Here is a 22,240-nt window from a genome sequence, read left to right as displayed (position 1 = left end):
AAACACTGCACAAAATATGTATGAAATACTTTCCATACACTTTAACAATTTATATTTAAAACTCTTCATCTACGCTTCTTTTACGTTCCGTAAAGAATGTATAAAGCATATCAAAACATTTTTCGCATACTTCAATGATTGATACTTAGAAACTCTTTGTTTAAATTTCCCAAGCGCTCCTTAAAAAGTATACAGAGTATTTTACGGTAAATATGTCGATGTGAAGGGAGCCCGCCTCGATTACCTTGACCTTGACATATGTTGTCAAGATCACTGCCCTGAGTAACATCCGAAAGGTTTTAGCCGTCGCTCGTTGTTTATTAAAGTTATTAACAAAAGAATTTTACAATTTTAATGCTTTTTATCTCCGAAAATGATTTGAAAAAAAAAATTTTAAGCAGAAAATAAAGCCGCTGAAAAACTACAAAAAAAGATATGCATTTTTTTCATAAATCTACTATTTTAGCTGTTATATGAAAAAATAATAATTTTAAATACATTTAATACAATTTAAATTTATATAAAATTTAATACAATTAAAAAATATCACAAATGTATGTGTACACACACACACGCGGGGGGTGCAAGGGGGCCTTCGGCCCCCCTCCCGCAACCACCCCGCCGGTAGGCAAGGTGGACCTCGCTTTAGAACTTACAGCATATATCCATTGTGATTGAACTATTCGCAATGCGTCCCTTCCGGCGGGGTGATTGTGGGTGGCGGGGACCGAAGGCCCCTCCTTGCACCTCCCGCGCGTGTGTGTGTTTGTGTGTGTGTACACATACATTTGTGATATTTTTAATTATATTAAATTGTATTAAATTCTATATAAATTAAAATTGTATTAAATGTATTTAAAATAATTATTTTTTTATATAACAACTAAAATAGTAGGTTTATGAAAAAAATGCATATAACCTTTTTTGTAGATTTTTCAGCGGCTTTATTTTTTGCTTAAAAATTTTTTTTCTCAAATCAATATTTTCAGAGATAAAAAGCATTAAAATTGTGAAATTCTTTTGTTAATAACTTTTTAATAAACAACGAGCGACGACTAAAACCTTTTGGATGTTACTCAGGGCAGTGACCTTGACGACTATGTTAAGGTCAAGGTAATCGAAGCGGGCTCCCTTCATCGACATATTTACCATCAGGACGTTTATTTTGTTTTTATTTCATCCTATTTTTGTTTAAAATAATGCATTACTATTGTTAAGAAAAGAATTTAAGGAAATATTTACGGAACTTTCATAAAGGATTAAAAAATTAAAATAATCAAGGTTAAAATAACATTAAGTTTATTAAATTATAATATTTTTATTATATTATAATATGTTTTATTATAATATTCGAATATTTATTTAAGCATATATAGATTCTACATATATAAAACTGAATTGCTTTAATATTATGTATACATATTATATACATTTAGTATTACATATATACATATAGATATTACATATATCTAGTAAGGAAAATGTTAGTAAGTTGGCAGCAGATTGGCAGCAAAGATCAAAATCCCACACCAGAAACATAGCCATCTGTGTCCGCATTAAATTTTTGTTTTGGCGACAGAGTCTGTAAAACATAACCTGTCAACAAACTGTCAGCAGAAACCGAGCAGAATCTGCTCATGCAACCTGATGGCAAATTGACAGCAGAAACTGAACAAGATTTGCACTTACTTTTATTAATGTTATATAAATGCAACAAAATTGATTATTACAGGTGCTAAATGAGAATAATTCGACAAGTTAATTACAATTTTCTTCTAATATGACATATATCATATATTATATCGTAATATATATTAATGTAATATATGTTATATTGTAGTTATCTCATATAGCGAAGGACTAATTAAATTTAATTAAATTAATAATAAAGTAAATGATAAAAGTAAATGTAACTTGTAAAACTTTAGATGTAATTTATTTAGAATTAAATTCTTGCTTTATGCCTCAAATAGACAGTACATGAATAATTTTCCATTTATCATATTGATTCCAATCAGTTTAATATTCTGAATCTCATCTGCTTGTATCAGATATCAGAAATTGAAGTTATAGAAATTAAAATAATAATTACTATATTTTTGATCTTTTATTAATAATCGCGACTTTATATATATTTCTGACAGAAATTAGATTACGAGAAAGTACAGCTCACATAGCGGTAAGCGAAGAAACTATCGAATCATGCAAACCCTGTTCCATTTCTGCCGTCAATCTGCTATCAGAGATTGTGTGCGCAGATCCTGCTCGATTTTTGTTATCAATTTGCTATCAAATTGTGCCGCACAGACATAGGCGGCGCCAAGGGTGGGCCTGGGTGGGCCCTGGCCTAAAAATTCTTTGGCCCACCCTTTGGCCCACCCTGAAATTATGTCATCCTATTCTGTCCAAGTTTTTTAGCTTTTTTATATAAAGTTATTTTTATAATTAAAATTCTACAATTGATATATATATATATATATTTCTTTTTTTTTAAATTCTATCTTTATATTTATACTATATTATACTATATACTTTATACTATATTTGCTTATCCCAAAGATTAGATTAAAGCCATTTTTTCCACTCCAAAACTCCAAGCGCGTACTAACAGCCGAGCGTCGTAAGAAGCAATATATTACTGTAGACTGCACTGTTCCTTTGTTTCTTTGGCGCTCGGCCGCTAGTACGCGCTTGGAGCTTGGAGTGGGGAAAACAGCGCGCACTGCCGCACTGCGATCCGCTCTCTTAATGACATATGAAAATTATTGTGGAAAAAGCAGAACGCAAAAAATTATATTTCTACGAACACAAAAAACAATTATCCTACTGCATTAATTACATATTAAAAGACACATTATTATTGCAATCTGCAATTAAAGATTGTTATTTAAAAAATAACTATTTATTTATGATATGATATATGATATGCACTATAAGAGAATACATATAGAAGTATTTCTCTGCTTTCGAACTTCTTCATTAATAACAATAGCAGTTTATTTTTATTGGTCCGCTCTCTCTGCCCGTTTGAATCTGACGTTAATTTCGAACATAAAGTGCAAATTAAATTATTTGAAACCTGAGTAGTAATTTTTTAAATCATGGCTGAGAACCATAAGCGTTCGATTAGTGATTATTTCTTGAGAAATGCGGTACCGAAAAGAGCTAAAACTTCCGAGTTTCGTTCGTTCGTAGATGATGAACATTTCGAATGTATAAGCCCTCAACATGAACAAGAGATTTACGCGGTAAACATTCCGAGTACCAGTAATAGTAACGATGTATGTGTGGGCGAAATTATTGCCGAACCTTCTTGTTCTGCTAATTTAGATGAAATTTTAGATGATAAATGTAGAGAAACTCAAACTCTTCTAGATATAGCAAAAAATATATCAGACGGATCACAACAATCAAATCTAAAAATGTTTCCTTTTCGAAAATTTGGAGTTAGAAATAGAAATTTCCAATCTTCGAAGTATAAATCTTACCCGTGGTTAGAATATAGTGCAGAAACAGATTCAGCATTTTATTTCGCGTGCAGAATGTTCGCATCCGCTCATATGAAGGGAACAGAGAATTGGAGTTTCGTAAATATTGGATATTCAAATTGGAAGAGAGCCACAGAAAACAACTTTGAATTAAAACAACATGAAAATAGCATGTTACAAAAACTGCATGGTGTCATGGGAATCTTATAAACAACTACAGAAAACGGATGGAGTTAAATCTATCGCTTCACAACTTAATGCTGCTCACGCTGAGGAAATTAGAAGAAATAGAGAATATATAATGAAAATAGCAGATATTTTGAGACTTATCGCAACACAAGGTATTGCCTTAAGAGGCCATGATGAGTCGGCTTTAAGTGATAATAGAAGCAATTTTATTGAAATTCTTCATCATATGGCTAAAAATGACTCTTCACTTAAAAAAAGAATTGAAGAGGGTCCTAAAAGTGCAAAATATACTCATCACACTATCCAGGACACTATACTACATATTTTTGCAGATCTAATTTTGGCAGCTATTAGTAATGAAGTTAAAGAAGCTAAATATTTTGCATTAATTGCTAATGAGTCAAAAGACATCTCTAAAACTGAACAGCTTTCTGTAGTTGTACGTTACTACTTAAATGGTACCATTTATGAAAGATTTTTAGGTTTCCATCCTGCAGAAAAACTTGATGCTACTTCACTTCTTCTATACATTAAACAAACATTTAATAGATGTCATATAGATATTCATAACTGTGTGGCTCAGGCATATGATGGAGCGAATGTAATGAGTGGTCACTGTAAAGATGTACAATCTCTATTAAAAAAAGAAGTACCTCAAGCTGTTTACGTACACTGCTTCAATCACAGATTGAATCTAGTAATTGTTGATGTTTGCAAAGCAATGAAGACAGCAAGAAACTTTTTTTCTGTCTTACAAAGGCTTTACGTATTTTTAAGTGGATCTGTGACTCACAATATGTTCTTAAAGGTGCAGAAACAATTAAACATACCTAAAACAGAATTAAAGTCGATAAGTGATACAAGGTGGACATGTCAGTTCGCATCTTGTTCAGCAATAAAGAAGACATTTTCAGCAATACTTGTCACCCTCTTTCAATGTAAAAATGAAAATCATGAGAGAGCAATAACTGCAAGAGGCTTACTTAATGAGATTAATATGTCATTTATATTTTATTTGCATTTTTTAATGAGATTTTAAAAGAGACAAAAGTCGTGTCTGATTACCTCCAAAATAAGGAATTTGATGTAGCAAATGCCAATAATTTAATTGAAAGCTGCTCTGATCATTTTTCTGAAATGCGAAATTCTTGTGAAGAATTCAAAAGAATTTGGACGGAGAGTGTGACAGTTGCTGAAAGTAACAATATTAACATCGAGTGTTCTTTCGGAGTTAGACCAAGAAAATTACCATCCCACTTGCAGCAGTTCATCACTGAAAGTCCGCATTCTGAAGAAATATCGGCTTCCTCTAGTGAAGAGTATCGAACACGAGTTTTCATATCCGTGCTAGATACAATAATAAATGAAATTGATAGACGTTTCACTGAAAATAACAAGGTATTGCAAGGAATTAATGCTCTACAACCAAATAATAAATTGTTTCTCAATATGTCACAGCTTAAATATTTAGCTGAACAGTATGCGTGTGATGTGGACAATGTTGCAGTTGAAGTGAAACTTTTGCCTAAACTAATAAAACGATATGGAGACGAAAATCAATGTAAAATACAGAAATTAGCCCAGCTACTGACATTGCTAGATGAATACCAGCTAGCTTTCCATGAACTGTTTAAATTAGCAATTATTGCAGCGACAATCCCTGTATCTAGTGCATCCTGTGAGAGAAGTTTCTCTTGCCTTCGTAGACAGAAACTCAATGACCGATGAGAGACTTAGTGATCTTGCGTTATTTGCTGTAGAAAAAGAAACAGTGAAACAAGTGGAGTTAGCTGCTGTAGTGGACAAGTTTGATTCTGAGCATCAGAACAGAAGGATTCGTCTCCATTGATACTGTTTCACAACTTTATAGCCTACTAATAATTTTATAATCTATTGGTTTCTTAAATTTTAGAGTTTTTCATTTAGCTTTTTGCAGCCTCAATCTACATAAAAGAATAGTTAGCATTCTATAAGTCTACTTATATGAAAATCAGTTAAATAATAAAATATTCAAACAAAAAAAAATAAAAACTAGAAAACGAAAAAAAATAAATAAAAACCAGGAAAAAAGCAAAAAAAAATAAAAAAAAATAAAAAAGAGGTACAAATCCGACCGAGCAACCTCCACGCTGGTGTACCTTGGATCACTCTAATGCCGGCGGTAAAATAAAATAATAAATATGGCCCACCCGCATGAATAGTTCTGGCGCCGCCTATGCGCACAGATCCTATTAAATTTCTGCCATCAATCTGTCGTCAGTTATATCTGCAGGCTTTACTCGATTTCCGATAATTTGACATCAAATTTCATTGCTCAGATCCTGCTCGGTTTCTGCCAATAATCTGTTGTCAAATTGCGTCACACAGATTCTGTTCAATTTCTGCTATCAGTCTGCCATCAGTTATATCTGCAGACTTTACTCGATTTCTGCCGACAATTTGACATCAAATTTCATTGCGCAGATCCTGCTCGGTTTCTGCCGACAATCTGTTGTTAAATTACGCTGCACAGATCCTGTTCAATTTCTGCCATCAATCTGCCGTCAGTTATATCAACAAGTTCTGCTCGGTTTCTGTTCATAATCTTCTGACCAATTATGTGAACAGATTTTGTTGTATTTCTGCTGACATGCTGGCAACATGATCGAATATATCAGTTCCTTTATGTAAACTGTAATCTTTCTGCCTTTAAAATTTGTAATGGGTATTTGACGAAAATCTGTTCTAACAGATTTGGCTATCTAGGTATACATATACATATATAAGTATTACATATATATTCCCAAATAGCACAGGACATCCTATGGACGTCTATTTTATGTCCATTTTACGCATGTCCGTAGACATGAAATGAACGTTCATCGTACGTCCGATTCGAGACATCCGTTAACAGCCAATATTTGGACGTCCATAAGATGTCCGATTTTGGCTGTTAACGATTTTGGTCATAGTTTCGCACGAGCACACAAAGATGTGTTAGTTCATTCGTTTACCGCTACGCGACGTACGATGCTCTATCTTTCTCGTATTTAAGTTTTAGTTATGAGAATTATATAAAGTTTGCAAAGGGTAACAAATAAGATTAAAGATGTACTATTCAATTTAATTTCTGATCTCAATGCAGGAGCTTCAGATATTAAATTGATTTTATAAGTCGGACAAATAAATGTCTGGCGAATAAACGAAAATAATCCGTTCATTACCTATTAAAAATGTAAAGTGCAATATTAACGGTACAATATAAATATAGTAGAGTATAAACATTTCATTCGTATTCGCCAATAAGTTCGATAACATTTCATTTATGTTCTTTAAAAAGTTTGATGACGTTCCGTTTACATTTGGAGGATATTTCGTTCATGCTTGTTGGAGAGTTTGACGATGCTTTGTTAACGCTTTTCTAACACTTAATAGCCGCTTTCTTTACGTTTCGATGTTTCAATTTATGCCTTTTAAAAGCTTTGTTTACGCTTCCGTGACACTTTTGTTACGCTTCTTGTGACTCTCCCGTTACATTAGATTTACTCTCCAATTCATGCTTTGTTAACGCTCGGTTTACATTTTATTTTTGCTAGAGCTGTTGCTAAAAGCCCTTATACACAGGCAATAGGAATAAGGAATAAAAACTATTCATCAATAAAAGGGCCTTAAGAGCAGAGGATAAATACTATTTTCTGTTACTATTGCTATTCTGTTACTATTGTTGTCTGGATAGATACTATTTTCTGTTACTATTGTTGTCTAGCATTGTGAAAAGGTCTTAATGGCTCTTGTACACAAGACGCGGTAAAGCTTACCGCCATGGAAGAATAAGTAATAGGCGGGAATGTAAACGTCCTTGCACAATGCTAGACAACAGGCAATAAGAACAGAAATAGTATCTATTATTTGCTCCTATTGGCGAATATTTTCTATTCCGCGCATTTATTGGTGAATAGTTTCTACTCCCTATTCCTTTTGCCTGTTGCCTAGCATTGTGCAAGGGCCTTAACTGGGTAAGAGGTATTGGCAGCAGACGGAAGGCGAAAGTATTAATCCGTAATTACACTACGGTTCGCGGGCTTGGTTGCGGTTAGAATTGACTAATCAGAACAAAGCAATTTATCGGCCGGCTATTCTGATTGGTCAATTTCAACCAAGCCCGCAACTCGCAGTGTGATTACGGCTTTAATGTATGTACAGTGTGCGTCAACGATCCTGTCCTATGTGGGAGCGTAGAACTGACCGCTGCCAGCTGATTGGCCAGTTCTACATTTCCGTTGCCCCGCGTAGAACAGGATCATTGACGCGCAATACGTAAAATTTAAACTATATTAATTATAAGGCGTTTTTCAGCAAGCGACACAGAGGACACGATATATCACTTTATCCTTGTTGGTTGCCGAATGTAAACAAAGATGAAATAATTCACTGTGTTACACTGTGTCCTCTGTGTCTTACTGAAAAAACGTCTATAATTTTGAATGAGTCCCAGTCAGACACAATACTTATTGGCCAGTTGAAAATAAAGACTTTTGATTGGACAATCGTGCTGGTTACCTTAGGCACCGGTCGAGTGGTGTGTTCGATCGGGAATGTGCGCAATCGAGACGATCCCATATAATTTTAAGCTATATATTTTCAATGCGTTACCAAATGTTACTAACCAATCACCAAACGATTGGTAAAAAAAAATTCCCAATAGTCAAAGTGGAGGGGCTAAGGGAAGATTAAAAATTTGTTTATGATTTTCTAAAAAAAACGGGAGACTACCAAATGTTTTGAATACGGTACCAAACACTAGCAATCAATCACAAAACAATTGGTGAAAAAGATGCCTAATAGTTAGAGTGGGAGGGACTAAAAGAAGATTAAAAATTTGTTTACGATTTTCTGAAAAAAACGGGAGATTATCAAAAGTTTTGAATATTATACCAAATATTACCAATCAATCACCAAACGATTAGTGAAAAAAAATTTGTAATAGTTAAATTGGGGGGGGCTAACTTTGAGGAGGCACATCGCTACCTATCGGCCACCTAACAGAATTACATATTTTAATCATTTTCGGCAATTCTATCCAATATAAAACGATTGCTCCTTAATTGTTTCGCATTGCTCCATCGTTATAATTAATAATTATTGCATTTTTGTACCGAAAATTAACAAATAAATCATTTCACAAGAGACGATGTCGCCACCTATCGGCCGCCTATCGGAATATATGACTGAATGGCTAATGGCGGGAATATTCAAACATAATATATCAGCTCTATTGTTTAAAACTATATCTGTAAGAAAATAATCAACTTTTCTTATTGACTTTTTGGTAGAATAATCGCTCTTCGATTTCTTTATCGAAATATTCAGTCGCTCCATTTGTGTTATTAATATTTTACAATATATTATCAAAAAACCAATCATTTTCTTGATAAAACATTTCCTATAGTCTATCACAAATTTATCCAACATAAAACGATTGCTCCTTAATTACTTTACATTGCTCCATCGTTACCTTAAAGATTATTGCATTCATTTATAGAAAGTTAATAAATTAATCATTTCACAAGTGACGACGTCGCCTCCTATCGGCCACTTATCGGAACTAAATGTTTTAATAGTTTTTGGCAATTATATCCAACATAAAACGATTGCTTCTTAATTGCTTATTATTGCTCCATCATTATTTTAATATTCATTGCATTTTTTAATCGAAAATTGACGAAAAAAACATTTTACAAGTGACGACGTCGCCATCTATTAGCTACCTCTCAGAACTAGCTCAGCAGCCAATGGCGTGAATATTCAAACATAATATATCAGCTCTATTGATTAAAACTATATCTGTAAGAAAATAATCAATTTTTCCTATTAACTTTTTGATAGGATAATTGCTCCTTGATTTATTTATCGGAATATTCAATCGCTCCATTTGTGTTATTAATATTTTATAATATATTAGCAAAAAACCAATCATTTTCTTGGAAAAACATATTTCTCATAGTCTACCGCAAATCTAACATAAAACGATTGCTCCATAATGGCTTCACATTGTTCCATCGTTACTTTAATGATTATTGCATATTATTCGCGAAGTGAGGTTCAACCTACACCACTCTGTGCTTTCAGTGAGAAATGAGATTTATTATTATATAATTCCACATGCGGAGATGCCAATGATGCGATTATTCAAACATAATATATCAGCTCTATTGTTTAAACATAAAAAAACCATGGACATAGGAATAGGGGGACGGAGCACAAACCTGAAGTGTAGACGAGAGGAGTGAAGCCGCTGCGCGGCAGGGCAGACCATGATCACATGGTGCATTGGTGCCGCACAGACGATTGGTTATAAAGTAATTATAAAACGATGATTGGTTATACAGCAAAAATGCGCGAAATATGAAGGTGAGACATGTATTTTGTTAATAATTATATATGTGTAGTAGGATATTTTGAGTAAAAAAAAAACAGAATATTTTATTTATAAATCAACATATACCAAAATATTAATAGTGTCATATAAATCCCTACATCGCACAGTGGTCTGGAAAACGGTATTTTGTGGCCAAAATTCAATTTTTCAACATTCATATTTGAAAAAAATGTTTTTTCTTATGAATTAACAACCCTTCGAAGCTTCGAAATCCAAAATATTATTTCTCTTAAATAACTCTGTGATCTCTGAGATAGCATTTTAAACATAAAATTATGAAATTGAAAGTAAAACTAATTATTTTAATTATTCATTATGCTAGATTAAAATGCAAATGTGTGATATATTTTCATGCATATAAGCATCTATATTTTAGTTATTAAATTATGGTATAAGCGTTTTTTTTAGTACTTATACAAATATGCATAGTTAATAACAATTTTAACTTTGCAAAAGATTTCAAAAAAATGTTTAAAAGTGTTAGATTTCGGACTCTTTTTATATGAAAGGTTACACAATTGTTAAACAAAGTTATAAATTGCAAGTGCTAGTTCCTGCAAGTTTTAATTCTGTGTGGATTTAAATAGACGCTCAGCATCAGACGTTTTCCGGACGCGTATCACCTTAATAGCCGCTTCAAGACAAGTGACAGAGACCGCACTGCGTAAACCTTATCAATTGCTCAACCAATACAATTTCATAAACACTAGATAGCAATTTTTCTTCAAAATGTGTACTTCTGTCTCATCGCATTCAGTTTTTTACTGAATGTACTGAACGAAATATCTCGAAGAAGGTTTTATTCGGTTTTATACATAAAAATGTGAATTCTATATATTAAATTTTAGTTAAGTATTAATTGCATGAAGTATTAGTTATTACAGTAATTATTATACTTCATAATTTATTATATTTTATATATCGCGCGCGTGGTTTATTATAATCTGTAACTATAGTGCGTAATGGCAGAAAGATCTCTAAGTATGTATCTCATTTCTTCATCCATCGTATTAAAGTCTAATAATTAAACAGTTTTGTCTGCAAATAGTTAGCAATTGTTATTTCTTTTAGACGAGTATCACTTCAAAAATGAAGATTTGTTCAACGTGTGGTGTAATGAACGTAATGTAAAAAAGAAAACAATTGCTGTTTCCACATTTATTTTTAGTATAATGACAGAAACAGATATTTCTGAAGACTACATAAAATCAGTCGAAGAAAGAGTGCGTATCTTCTGCTGTAATTTATCCAAAAAATGGAATAATTCCCATCGTATACAGAAACAATTTAAATCAAAATATAATAAATGGCTAGGAGAAAATTTCGTTGTGCAAAAATATAAAGCAAATATAGAATCTTCGACATCTAAACGATGCGGACGGCCTTGTTTGCCATATCAAGAAAAATCGACACGCTCGCAGAGACGAGAAGCATCCGAACTAACGAAGGAAATAATGGAAAAAGATTTAGATTTAGTAATGCACGCGACAACCATAGCAGCACGTAAGAGAGGAAGCAGAGATTTGGCTATTGTTATAAATGAAACAATGAAAACCCCTAATCGGCCAAGCAAAATTAGGAAACTAATCTTCTCTAGCTCTGATAAGAAAGAACCTATACCATTTTCTGAAGATGAAGCTCTAGCTTTGTTATTTGACAATAATTTTAGTAAAAGACAGTATGTAAATATTCGGCTAGAAAGTAGAAACAGAAATTGCGATATATATCCCAAGTATGATGCCCTTATTATAGCCAAAAAAAATTGTAGACCGTGTGATATTACCGTAACAGAGACAACTGGACGAGTACCGCTACAAAATTTATTAGAACATACCGCTAAAAGAATCATATTGTTACAAATGGAAGTCATCGATAATGTTATTTTAAAGAGTGACAATGATATTATTGAAACAGAAATGATATTTAGCTATGGTTTTGATGGCAGTAGTGGTCATTCGATATACAAGCAAAGATTTGAAAATTCCGCAAATTTAGCAGAATCCGATTCTTCATTATTTGCAACTACATTAATTCCACTGAGATTTTTAACGTGCAATAGTACAATTTTATGGAATAATAACACACCTTATTCAGTTAGATTTTGCAGGCCCTTAAAGTTGCAATATATTAAAGAAACTAAAGAACTAATTCTAAAGGAAAAGGAAGATATTGACAATGAAATAAAAAATTTATCATGTTTAAATTTCCCATATAAAGACAAAATTTTGAAAATTAAATTTAACTTAATTATGACGCTAGTTGATGGGAAAGTTTTACATACATTGACAAACACCTCGTTCCAACGTTGCCCTATTTGTGGGGCAACATCTTCACAAATTTTAAAAATAAATAATTTTAGAGCACCAGAATTTGAACCAAAAGAACAAGAAAATTTACGATATGGAATTAGTCCCCTCCACGCCTGGATACGTTTTTTTGAATGCATTCTACATATATCATACAGAATTGACATAAAAAAATGGCAGGTGAGGGGAGAAGATAAAGAAAAGCTTAATGCTCGAAAAAAACAAATTCAAAAATTATTTTGGGAACGATTGGGGTTAATTGTAGATAAACCCAAGCCAGGAGGTAGTGGCAACACTATTGACGGCAATACAGCTCGCCGAGCATTCCAAAAAGTTGAAGTATTTGCTGAAATAACCGACATAGATATCAATCTTCTGAAAAATTTAAAAATGATTTTAATTACAATTTCCTGCCAATTCCCAATAAATTTGGAGGAATTTGAAAAATTTTGTTTTAAGACAGCTCATATATTCATGAAAAAATATCCATGGTATCCCATGACGCCAACTTTACACAAAGTGTTAATACACGGAAAACAAATATTGCAACAATGCATTCTACCCCCAGGATATCTAGGAGAAGATGCAGCTGAATCCAAAAATAAATTCTACAAACACGATAGAGAGTTCCATGCACGAAAAAATTCCCGAAAAAATAATCTTGAAGATATATTTCATAGGGCTACCGACACTTCGGATCCTGTTATCTCATCCATTAGTTTAAAAGGCAGACTACAGAATCAAAAATTAAGGAAATTAAAATTACCTCCTGAGGTTTTAGCTTTATTATGTCCTCCATCTATAGAGCCAGAACCATCAACATCTACGTCTATAGCTGAGGTTGAAATCACGAATGATGATGTAGATGATTATGATGAAGATAACGAGGATACACTACACATGCTTAGGCATTTACAGGATATAGAATTAAATACAGAGGATTTTTGATAATTATAAATTTACGTTTTCCAATGTCTGTTTCATTATACAGGGTGACCCATTTTAACTTAGGCAGCCAAATAACTCGAAAAATAAGCAAGATAGAGAAAAATGTTTTAGACAAAAGTTGTATGGTTTCGAGGGGGCCATAAGATGGTATCATTGGTTTGACCTTGAAGAGTCATTTGAAGGTCACGTGAAGGTCACTTCAATTTTTTTAAATGGAATACCCTATATATTTTTGTACATTCTTGTAGCTTATTTCGAGAGCTTTCCAAAACACTATAATTAAGTACCTTTCCGTTAAGTACTTTTTGAGTTATGATGCTTGAAATAATTTCTTAATTTTACATAAACCGTAAAATATCTTGTAAAATATTCATTTTTCGATTATCTTACCTTAATACTTTTATGTACAAAATAATGAGAGGAATCAATTGGTGTAAAGAAAACACATAGTTGTTTTTAAGAAAAAATATGGAATTGTTAATTGCAAATTACATATTTTTTCTTCGAAACAACTATGTGTTTTCTTTACACCAATTGATTCCTCTCATTATTTTGTACATAAAACTATTAAGGTAAGGTAATCGAAAAATGAATATTTTACAAGATATTTTACGGTTTATGTAAAATTAAGAAATTATTTCAAGCCTCATAACTCAAAAAGTACTTAACGAAAATGTACTTAATTATAGTGTTTTGGAAAGCTCTCGAGATGAGCTACAAGAATGTACAAAAATATATAGGATGTTCCATTTAAAAAAATTGAAGTGACCTTCACGTGACCTTCAAATGACTCTTCAAGGTCAAACCAATGATACCATCTTATGGCCCCCTCGAAACCATACAACTTTTGTCTAAAACATTTTTCTCTATCTTGCTTATTTTTCGAATTATTTGGCTGCCTAAGTTAAAATGGGTCACCCTGTATATTATATATTTTATATGTATTATATATAATGTATTAATAAAAATAATATATTTAAAGAATCTTTTGTTATCATTACATAAAATAATCGTGCAAACATGTCACCAGACACGTATTTAATCGAATTGTGTCATAAAAAATAAATTTTAGTTGAAAAGAAGATGTTTCGAATTTTGGTCATGAAATACCGCTTTCCAGACCACTGTGCATCGTTGAGATATTAAAAGTAAATGTGACTACAATGTATAAAAGTATTGAATATTTTTGTGTATGTTTTAAATTTTATTATGTATGTTTGTATATGTTTTAAGTTTTACTTTTTGTGTATGTTTTAAACTACGTAATGCATTTAACAGGTTTTAAAATAGTACTATTTGAAGAGATTTATAAATTAAAATAAAATATAACTATTTAGAAATAACTGGAAGAGTATTTGTTATTTTCCTCTGCACGTAATTTTTTCCTGTTCTTTAATTTACTTCTTATATAACTACGCATATATCTATCACAAACAATTTCACAACATAATGTTTTATCAACTTTATTTTTATAATAAATATACAATTATTGTCCTTTAAATAAAATTAATTTATTATATGTGTGCCGCATACTTATAGAGGTATTAATTGCTTGTTGCGCAATAAAGTGCAACCTACTTTTAATATACTTTTGACATACTGAACGTATTAAGTGTACAATATGATTATCTAATGCACTTTGTTCAGAAGTATAGTTTTTTATAAAGTATTTTATAATGGTGATAGTATAAAAATAAAGTATTCCAATTATAATAAACTTGATTGATATCTATAAGTGGCAGTGCATTTGGTCGAAGTCTTCTTGTCTCAGTTGAAGCTTCAAAAACTTCTTTAGCAAAATGTGCTGAACAAATTTTTGCTCCAACTGGAACTGACTCTGCTGTTAACAGCAGGAAATCGCACTATATTTTTTTTATTTAGTTCCTCGTTTTTTGGAAATCTGTAAATTAATTAATTAAACAAATAATTTTATATTATGCCATTAATTCTCATATTAATAATATAATATACACTGTGTTTCTACACATACAAATAGAATATGATCTTTCTTACCGATGATATGATATATTATTTTTTTTTCCAGTCATTTCTCCCAATACTGGACGGCTAGCGATTTTTGCACTGCTTTACAATACATTGCGGCATTATGTGTGCACAGAATTCTAATATCAAAAATTGTAAATTTAATATATAAAATTATATATATTAATTTATAATATAAAATTAATATATATTTATATATAAATACGAGCACTTTTCTGTACTGCAGAACAATGGACACTCTAACCTTCAAATATCACAGCCAATCACCAATGCGGCACCAAAGTACCATGTGACCATGGTCTCCCTTGCCCCGCAGCGACTTTACTCCCCGTGGTGAATGCTCCGTCCCGTTATTCCTATGTCCATGTAAAAAACCGATCATTTTTTTTAGAAAAACATATTTCCAAATATCCGTTTTTTTTTTACAAATATATTATGAAACATTAATAACACAAATGGAGCAATGCAAATGAATATTCCGATGGAGCAAGCGAGGAGCAATTATTTTACCAAAAAATCAATAGGAAATATTGATTAGATTCTTTGAGATATAGGCCGGTATTCATAGTTCGTTCTTATATTTAAAATTGTCTTAAGTAGGATCTTACTTCCCCCGAATGGGCCTCCACCTTGTCGTGGTGGAGGAGCTTACGGTCGCATCCGGGCCCACCCGCTCAAGGGTGGAGCCGGGTGCGACCAACGAAGAGGGACCCCCCAAGCCAAGGTGTTAATGAAACCGTGCCGACGGCTGCGTGGCGCAGGGGGTGCTGCGTCTCGAACGGTTCCCCCGAATACCGGGCGACCTCCGGGGTATTTAGCCAAGCCCCAGCCATTCGCGGCTCTGGTTGAGTGATATCGCGCATCCGCGGTTTTCGTGGGACGAAAATGGACATGACGAAATTACACACAAAAACAAAAAACACCACTATGGACAAAGTCCTCCAGGGCGTGGCTTCCTTAGGGAGCGAACGACCGGAGGAATGCAACTCGGGGGCGGTCTCGTCTGAAGACCACCCTAAAACCCGAATTAGATACAACGGAGCAGCAAGGAGACGCTATAAGAAACAGCTCCAGAGGGAGAGAGGCTACTAAAGCCCAAATCCCTCCCCCTGAAGCTGATTCTAGTCCTGAGCCCAGTAGCGGTGGAGCCCCGACTGTGGCGCTTAAACGCGCCCGGCTGGGGACTAACACCTCTAGCCCCACCGAAACTCGCCAGGGCAAACGACCCAAGATCAATGATCAATGGTCATATGCCCAAGCGACCAAAGGGTTTGTCAGACTAGCCCTCATTTTGGAGGGTTTCCTTGACAAGAAGCTAGGAGCCGCGGAATGTGGATTGATCAGGAAAATGATAAAAGTATCCTCGAATTACCCGAAGGTACAAAAGCCCCCACATTCTCCGGCTCCTGGGAGAGGGAGCATACGTATTCGCGTGTGACGACAAGCAGTCGGGGGACTGGCTTAAAAGCTTATCCTCCGAAAGTGGGGGGAAACTCCCTACGTGTGGTGCTAGTCGAGGAGCTGCCCAAGCGCCATCGAGTGGTGGTACACGTGGAGCAACCAAACTTGTCTGCTGAGGAAGCCTCCTCGGCAGACAAAATACAGGACTGGCGACCGGAGATTGGATCGTCACCAGGGGGAGCGTAAGCAGGGATGCCACGAGCACCCACTTCACCTGCCTGGTTGGGGATCAATCTCTGGACGCCCTGAAGTCCTGTAATTTCAGGCTCCACTGCAGTTTCGGACGGGCATCCGTCAGACTGCTCTGAAAAGGGAATGCGGTGGGAAGCCTGAATCCATGGAGAGGACACCAAAGGGGATTGCCTAATTATGACAGTCTCCACGGTACCCATCACTCAAATTAACTTGCATCACAGCAGAGGCGCCTCGGCTATTCTTGCCAGGAGCACTGCTGCGATGCACACACACATTGCCATTATCCAGGAGCCTTGGCTCCTGAATAATGCTATCAAAGGTTTGGGCGGCTGTGGAACTATTTTCAGAGCCTGCTCGAACCGCAAATTAAGGACATGCATTGAAGCAAAAGGCCTTAATATTACTTTTCTGCCTCAGTTCAGCAGCGAAGACCTAACTGTCGTCCAGACGAGTATCAACCTGGAGGAGAGGAAGACAATGGACTTACTCATAGGGTCAGTCTACATGCCCTACGATTCCTGCGATCTTCCACCCCAGGACAATGTCAAAAACCTGGTTGCCCATGCCGAGGAGGCAGGACTCGAATTCCTCCTGGGCTGTGACGCTAACTCCCACCATGTCGGTTGGGGAGCTCAAACATCAACCCGAGAGGGAAGAGCCTGCATGACTTCATCCTGGACAAGGGATTTATCATCCTAAACAGAGGTACGGAACCTACCTTCATGGACGCTAGAAGACAGGAGGTAATCGATATCACTATTTGTACCAAGAGCGTGTCTGAACTGATAGGAGACTGGAGGGTCTTAGACGAACTTTCAGGATCCGATCACAGGCAGATACGCCTCACCCTTCGTCAGCAACCTACGATCTTGCGGAGGCCGAATCCTAGGAAAACGAATTGGGACGGCTTCAGGCTAGACTTGAAGAACAGACTAACTACCGTTCCGACCAGATTCCATATCAGGGATAACCTGAAAACTGCCGCGGCTTGCTTAAGCAACGATATCTCGGATGCCTTTGAGGCAAACTGCCCCCTGAAACTTATACGGCCCCAGACCAAAGTTCCCTGGTGGAACAAAGAGCTGTCAAAGCTCAGATCCGAGACCAGGAGACTCTTTAACAGGACAAAAAACTCATGCTTGTCTTCGCACTGGGAAGCCTTTAGGAACGCCCAACGCAGATATAGCAAGGAAATAGTCAGAAGTAAACGCAGCAGCTGGAGAGAGTTCTGCGAAAGCATCGAGAGTGCTCCAGAGGCCTCCAGCCTTAACAGAATACTCAGCTCTGACAATCGCACCCAGTTGGGATGCCTCAAGCGTCCCGACACAGGCTACACAGTCAACCTCACTGAATCTATCGAACATCTTACGGAGACTCATTTCCCAGGTTTTCGAACGGTCGACAATCTTCCTACCGTCCAGGGAAGTTTCCAAACCCAGGGATTGCTCACTAGCGGCAAAGATAATTCATCCCAAGGGCGTTGAATGTGCCGTCAAAACTTTCAAACCCCATAAATCACCCGGACCAGACGGGATCTATCCCGCCTGTTTACAAGAAGGATTGAGCCTTTTGATAGGCTCCCTAGTTAAAGTGCTTAGGGCTAGTATAGCTCTTAGACATGTGTCCCTTGTCTGGAGTGGCACCAGAGTCACTTTTATACTGAAACCAAGCAGGAACGGCCACATCTTGGCCAAAGATTTCAGACCCATTAGCCTTACCTCCTTTGTTTTGAAGACACTGAAGAGACTGATAGACAGCCATATTAGGACATATCCCCTTATTCCCGACCGCTGGCCTTTTCTCAGTACGCCTATAGGGCGGGCAGATCCACGGATATTGCCCTTCATCACCTTGTGAGCAAGATTGAGACACAGCTGGAGGATATGCTCTAGGACTATTTCTGGATATCGAGGGGGCATTCGATACCACCTCATATACAGTGATCAAAGAGCCCATGCACAGACATGACATCCCCGAAGCTCTGATCGATTGGACACAAAGCATGCTATCGGACAGAACTTTGACTGTTGATTATGGAGATAAAACTTTGAGTGGTCTCCCGGCTAGAGGCTGCCCGCAGGGCGGCGTTCTCTCTCCGCTCCTGTGGTGCCTGGTGGTAGACGAACTCCTAGTCAAATTACAAGAAGCGGGCCTCCTCGTTTGTGGCTATGAGGATGACGTGGCTGCAATCGTGAGAGGCAGCTTTCTCTTAACCCTTAAGGAGCTTATGGATAAAGTACTTAAGATTATTCAAAACTGGTGTCAAGCCAAAGGTCTCACGGTCAATCCGTCTAAGACCAAGGCTATGATTTTTACCAGAACATGCAAGCCCGAACCCATAGGGCCTTTGAGGCTCTGGGGCAAAGAGCTTTTTTTCTTTTTTTTTTGGTAACTCGGGGGAAATCCTTTATGGATACCCTCATCCCTAGGGGAATCGGGTTAGGGTTATGCGGGAATCCCGGCAGCGACTTAGTGGCGGTCCCGTCGGTATACCCGCTAAAACCCCCGAGGTGGCCTACCGGGCGCTGGAGGGGCTAGCAAGGATCCGGCACTTGCGGAGCAATATTTCAGATCCTTGGCTGTGGGCTCCCCTCCACGCTTGGGACTCGCCGGCTATTGGTACCGCCGAGTCTCCTTCCCGGGGGAGGGCTGTTTTGCCCTCTCCTTCTCCTTCCTCTTCACGGATAGGGGGGCCACGCTCTCTGTCCGTCTTCCTCGGTCCGTTGCTAGCCGACACGGTCTCCACCCGTGCCGACTGGACCTCGAGGTAAAATGCGCGCACTTTCCTCACCTCTCAAAGAGAGGGAGGAGTGCTGTTGCGCGATCCAAGGGAGAGGGGGAGCTGTGTTACTCCCCCTCCGAACTAAATCCTATAGAGGCCTCCCCCTATTATGGAGGGGCATGATTGCCTCTCTCGCTCCCACACACCTAACTTGGTGTATGTGGGCGGAGACGAGAGGGGGAGAAGGTTTCTCCCCCCTGTGCCTTCCCTTTTTGGTATAGTAAAGGGTGGTTGCTGGGGGGGAGGCAACAAGTCACAGGCATTGAGGTGCCCTCCCCCTTAACTTCATCCTTCCTCTGACTCCGAGGATAAAATCCTTATCATCGCTGCTCTCCTCCTTGTCCGTCTTGCGACGGGCAGAGAGGAGGGGGGCGTGTCCGCCTCCACCTCCTCCTCTTCTGACTCCTCCTCGGGTGGGAACTCGATCTCTTGCCTCCTCACCCGTTCGGCCGCCTCCTTCTACATCAAGACTTGTTCGCAGAAGGCGACCGCTTCCCACGCCTCTTCACTACCCAACATCCTCGCAATGAGGACTGGCAGTGAGAGGTCTGTCCCGACGACATTTTGCAGGACACGGTGCTCTTCATCCTAAGCTGGGCATTCTGCAAGAGTATGCTGCGCCGTGTCCACCGTCGCGTCGCAGTGATGACACTGCGTGGTGCGCTCCTTTCCTATTCGACACAGGTAACTGCCGAAGCAGCCATGCTCCGACAACACCTGTGTCATGCGAAAGGTCACCTCGCCCTGGACCCTGTCCAGCCATTCTGCCAGACAGGGCCGGATGGCCCCGACAGTCCATTGACCCCAAGTGTTGGGGTCAGAGAGGTGATCGTTCCACTTCTCTATTAGCGACTTCCGGGCGTGGAGCCGGACGGTCTTTTTGATCTTCGGGATCAAAATGACCCCTCTCCCCTTGAGCTCCTTTTCTTGCTCGTATATGCTCTGATATATAAGAGCAAGGAACTCAAGAGGGGGCCAACCTGCCAAAATTGAGCCCGCCGCGTGGGATATTGTGCAATATGCACGAGTGACTCTGGCGGCCAATTTGCGCTGCACGCGACGCAGTGCGTCCTTAGCGCGTCGCGCGGCCGCCAACTCCGCCGCCCATACTGGGGCTCCGTAGAGGGCGATAGAATTCACTGTCCCCACATAAATGCGACGGACTCGACCATCCGGACCTCCAAGGTTTGGGAGAACGCGGTCTAATGCGGCCGCAAATTTCTCTATCCTGGGGGCCAGGGCCTCGAAATGAGGCCCAAAGTTCCATCCAGTAGGAGACCCAACTACTTAATGCGGTTTCCCACCAGGACGTGAGTTCCACCAACCCGGATATGGGCCTGTGGTGGCGGCGGATTGGAGGCTTTACTATAAAAATATAGTGCCTTCGTCTTATGTGCCGCCATCCTGAGGCCCATATCGGTGATCGAACGCACCACGCCTGCGAAGGCGACTTCGGCCTTGGCCGTGACGTCCCCCCAGTCTTCTCCCGTGGCCACCACTAACGTGTCATCTGTGTAGCAGATGGCGCGGCAGTCACGGGGAAGTGGAAGGCAAAGGATCTGGTTATAGGCGAGGTCCCACAGTAGACGCCCAAGCACGGACCCCTGCGGGACCCCACAACTCTTCGGTAAAATACTTGGGGATCCATCTTGATCCCAAATTAAGCTGGAAATTTCACCTTGAAGTCAAACGTAAAAAATTTTACACCTCCATGTGGGCATGTAGAAAAGCTGTAGGTAAAACGTGGGGCATTAAACCCAGAGTTGCCCTCTGGATCTACAAAGCCATTCTACTGCCCCGTCTCACATATGCTGCGGTGGTCTGGTAGCCCAGGGTGGAGAAAGTGGGGGCCAGGAACCTACTCAAAAGCCTTCAGGGTTGTTACTTTAGGGCGGCGATGGGGGCCATGAGAACCACCTCTACGGAGGCGCTTGAGATTGCACTCTGTCTTCCACCCCTGGATCGCTTTATTATCAGCACAGCCAAACTTTCTGTCTACAGATTAAAGTGTCAGGGTGAGTGGAGAGGACGGCATCTTGGTCAGGCTATCGTTCCTCCATGAACACCTATTCTCTCTGCTGCAGGATAGAATACCTAGGAAATCCCAAGTCTTTAAGTTCTTCAAAACTCAGATACCTTCTAGGGAAGATTGGAGTAAACCAGAACGAATCTGCCGGCCAAACTGGGACATCTGGTACACGGATTGCTCAGGGGCAGAAGGACGATTTGGAGCTGGAGTCTATGGCTCAAGGACTAGAACCTTAGGGAATCTTACTCCCTAGGGGAGCTGACCACGGTTTTTCAAGCTGAGGTTCTAGCAATCCTTGAGTATGCAAACACTTTAACTTTAGTTAAAGCCACCAACAGAAATATACTTATCTGCTCCGATAGTAGGGCAGCTATTAACGCTCTAGCCAAGACCACCACTGAGTCCTCGGTGGTTTGGGAC

At 38.1% G+C, this 22,240-nt stretch overlaps 3 protein-coding genes across 3 annotated transcripts; 2 read left to right on the top strand and 1 right to left on the bottom strand.

Annotated features, from left to right (window-relative positions):
* The first annotated feature begins 3,675 nt into the window (after nucleotides 1-3,675).
* On the top strand, nucleotides 3,676-5,526 carry LOC145973309 (uncharacterized). Its single transcript, XM_083102588.1, has 4 exons — nucleotides 3,676-4,374; nucleotides 4,486-4,549; nucleotides 4,768-5,238; nucleotides 5,348-5,526. The coding sequence occupies exons 1-4, from the start codon at nucleotides 3,676-3,678 to the stop codon at nucleotides 5,524-5,526; spliced, it is 1,413 nt and encodes a 470-aa protein (XP_082958714.1).
* Nucleotides 5,527-17,731: 12,205 nt separating this feature from the next.
* Nucleotides 17,732-18,493, top strand: LOC145973298 (uncharacterized). The gene has a single exon (XM_083102573.1). It carries the CDS (start codon nucleotides 17,732-17,734, stop codon nucleotides 18,491-18,493), a length of 762 nt encoding a protein of 253 aa, XP_082958699.1.
* Nucleotides 18,494-20,379: 1,886 nt separating this feature from the next.
* On the bottom strand, nucleotides 20,380-21,504 carry LOC145973296 (uncharacterized). The gene is made up of 3 exons (XM_083102571.1): nucleotides 21,499-21,504; nucleotides 21,117-21,395; nucleotides 20,380-20,733 (listed from the first exon to the last, which is right to left on the bottom strand). The coding sequence occupies exons 1-3, from the start codon at nucleotides 21,502-21,504 to the stop codon at nucleotides 20,380-20,382; spliced, it is 639 nt and encodes a 212-aa protein (XP_082958697.1).
* Between the last annotated feature and the right edge of the window lie 736 nt (nucleotides 21,505-22,240).

Source organism: Camponotus vicinus, unplaced genomic scaffold (genome assembly GCF_025532165.1).
Source record: "Camponotus vicinus isolate PSW18456_S1 unplaced genomic scaffold, iyCamVici1.0 SCAF_6, whole genome shotgun sequence".
Lineage (NCBI taxonomy): Eukaryota > Metazoa > Arthropoda > Insecta > Hymenoptera > Formicidae > Camponotus > Camponotus vicinus.
This window is presented reverse-complemented; position numbering and strand designations above follow the sequence as displayed.

Excerpts from the sequence above, each read along its gene's own strand:
- LOC145973298 (XM_083102573.1), top strand. The coding sequence starts at position 17,732 with ATGGACGCTAGAAGACAGGAGGTAATCGATATCACTATTTGTACCAAG.
- LOC145973309 (XM_083102588.1), top strand. The coding sequence starts at position 3,676 with ATGGTGTCATGGGAATCTTATAAACAACTACAGAAAACGGATGGAGTT. Across the intron at positions 4,375-4,485 it reads TCAATCACAGATTGAATCTA|GTGCAGAAACAATTAAACAT; the intron begins GTAATTGTTGAT and ends ATGTTCTTAAAG. Across the intron at positions 4,550-4,767 it reads AAGTGATACAAGGTGGACAT|CAAATGCCAATAATTTAATT; the intron begins GTCAGTTCGCAT and ends AATTTGATGTAG.
- LOC145973296 (XM_083102571.1), bottom strand. Across the intron at positions 20,734-21,116 it reads CACCACAGGCCCATATCCGG|AGCATATACGAGCAAGAAAA; the intron begins GTTGGTGGAACT and ends CTTATATATCAG.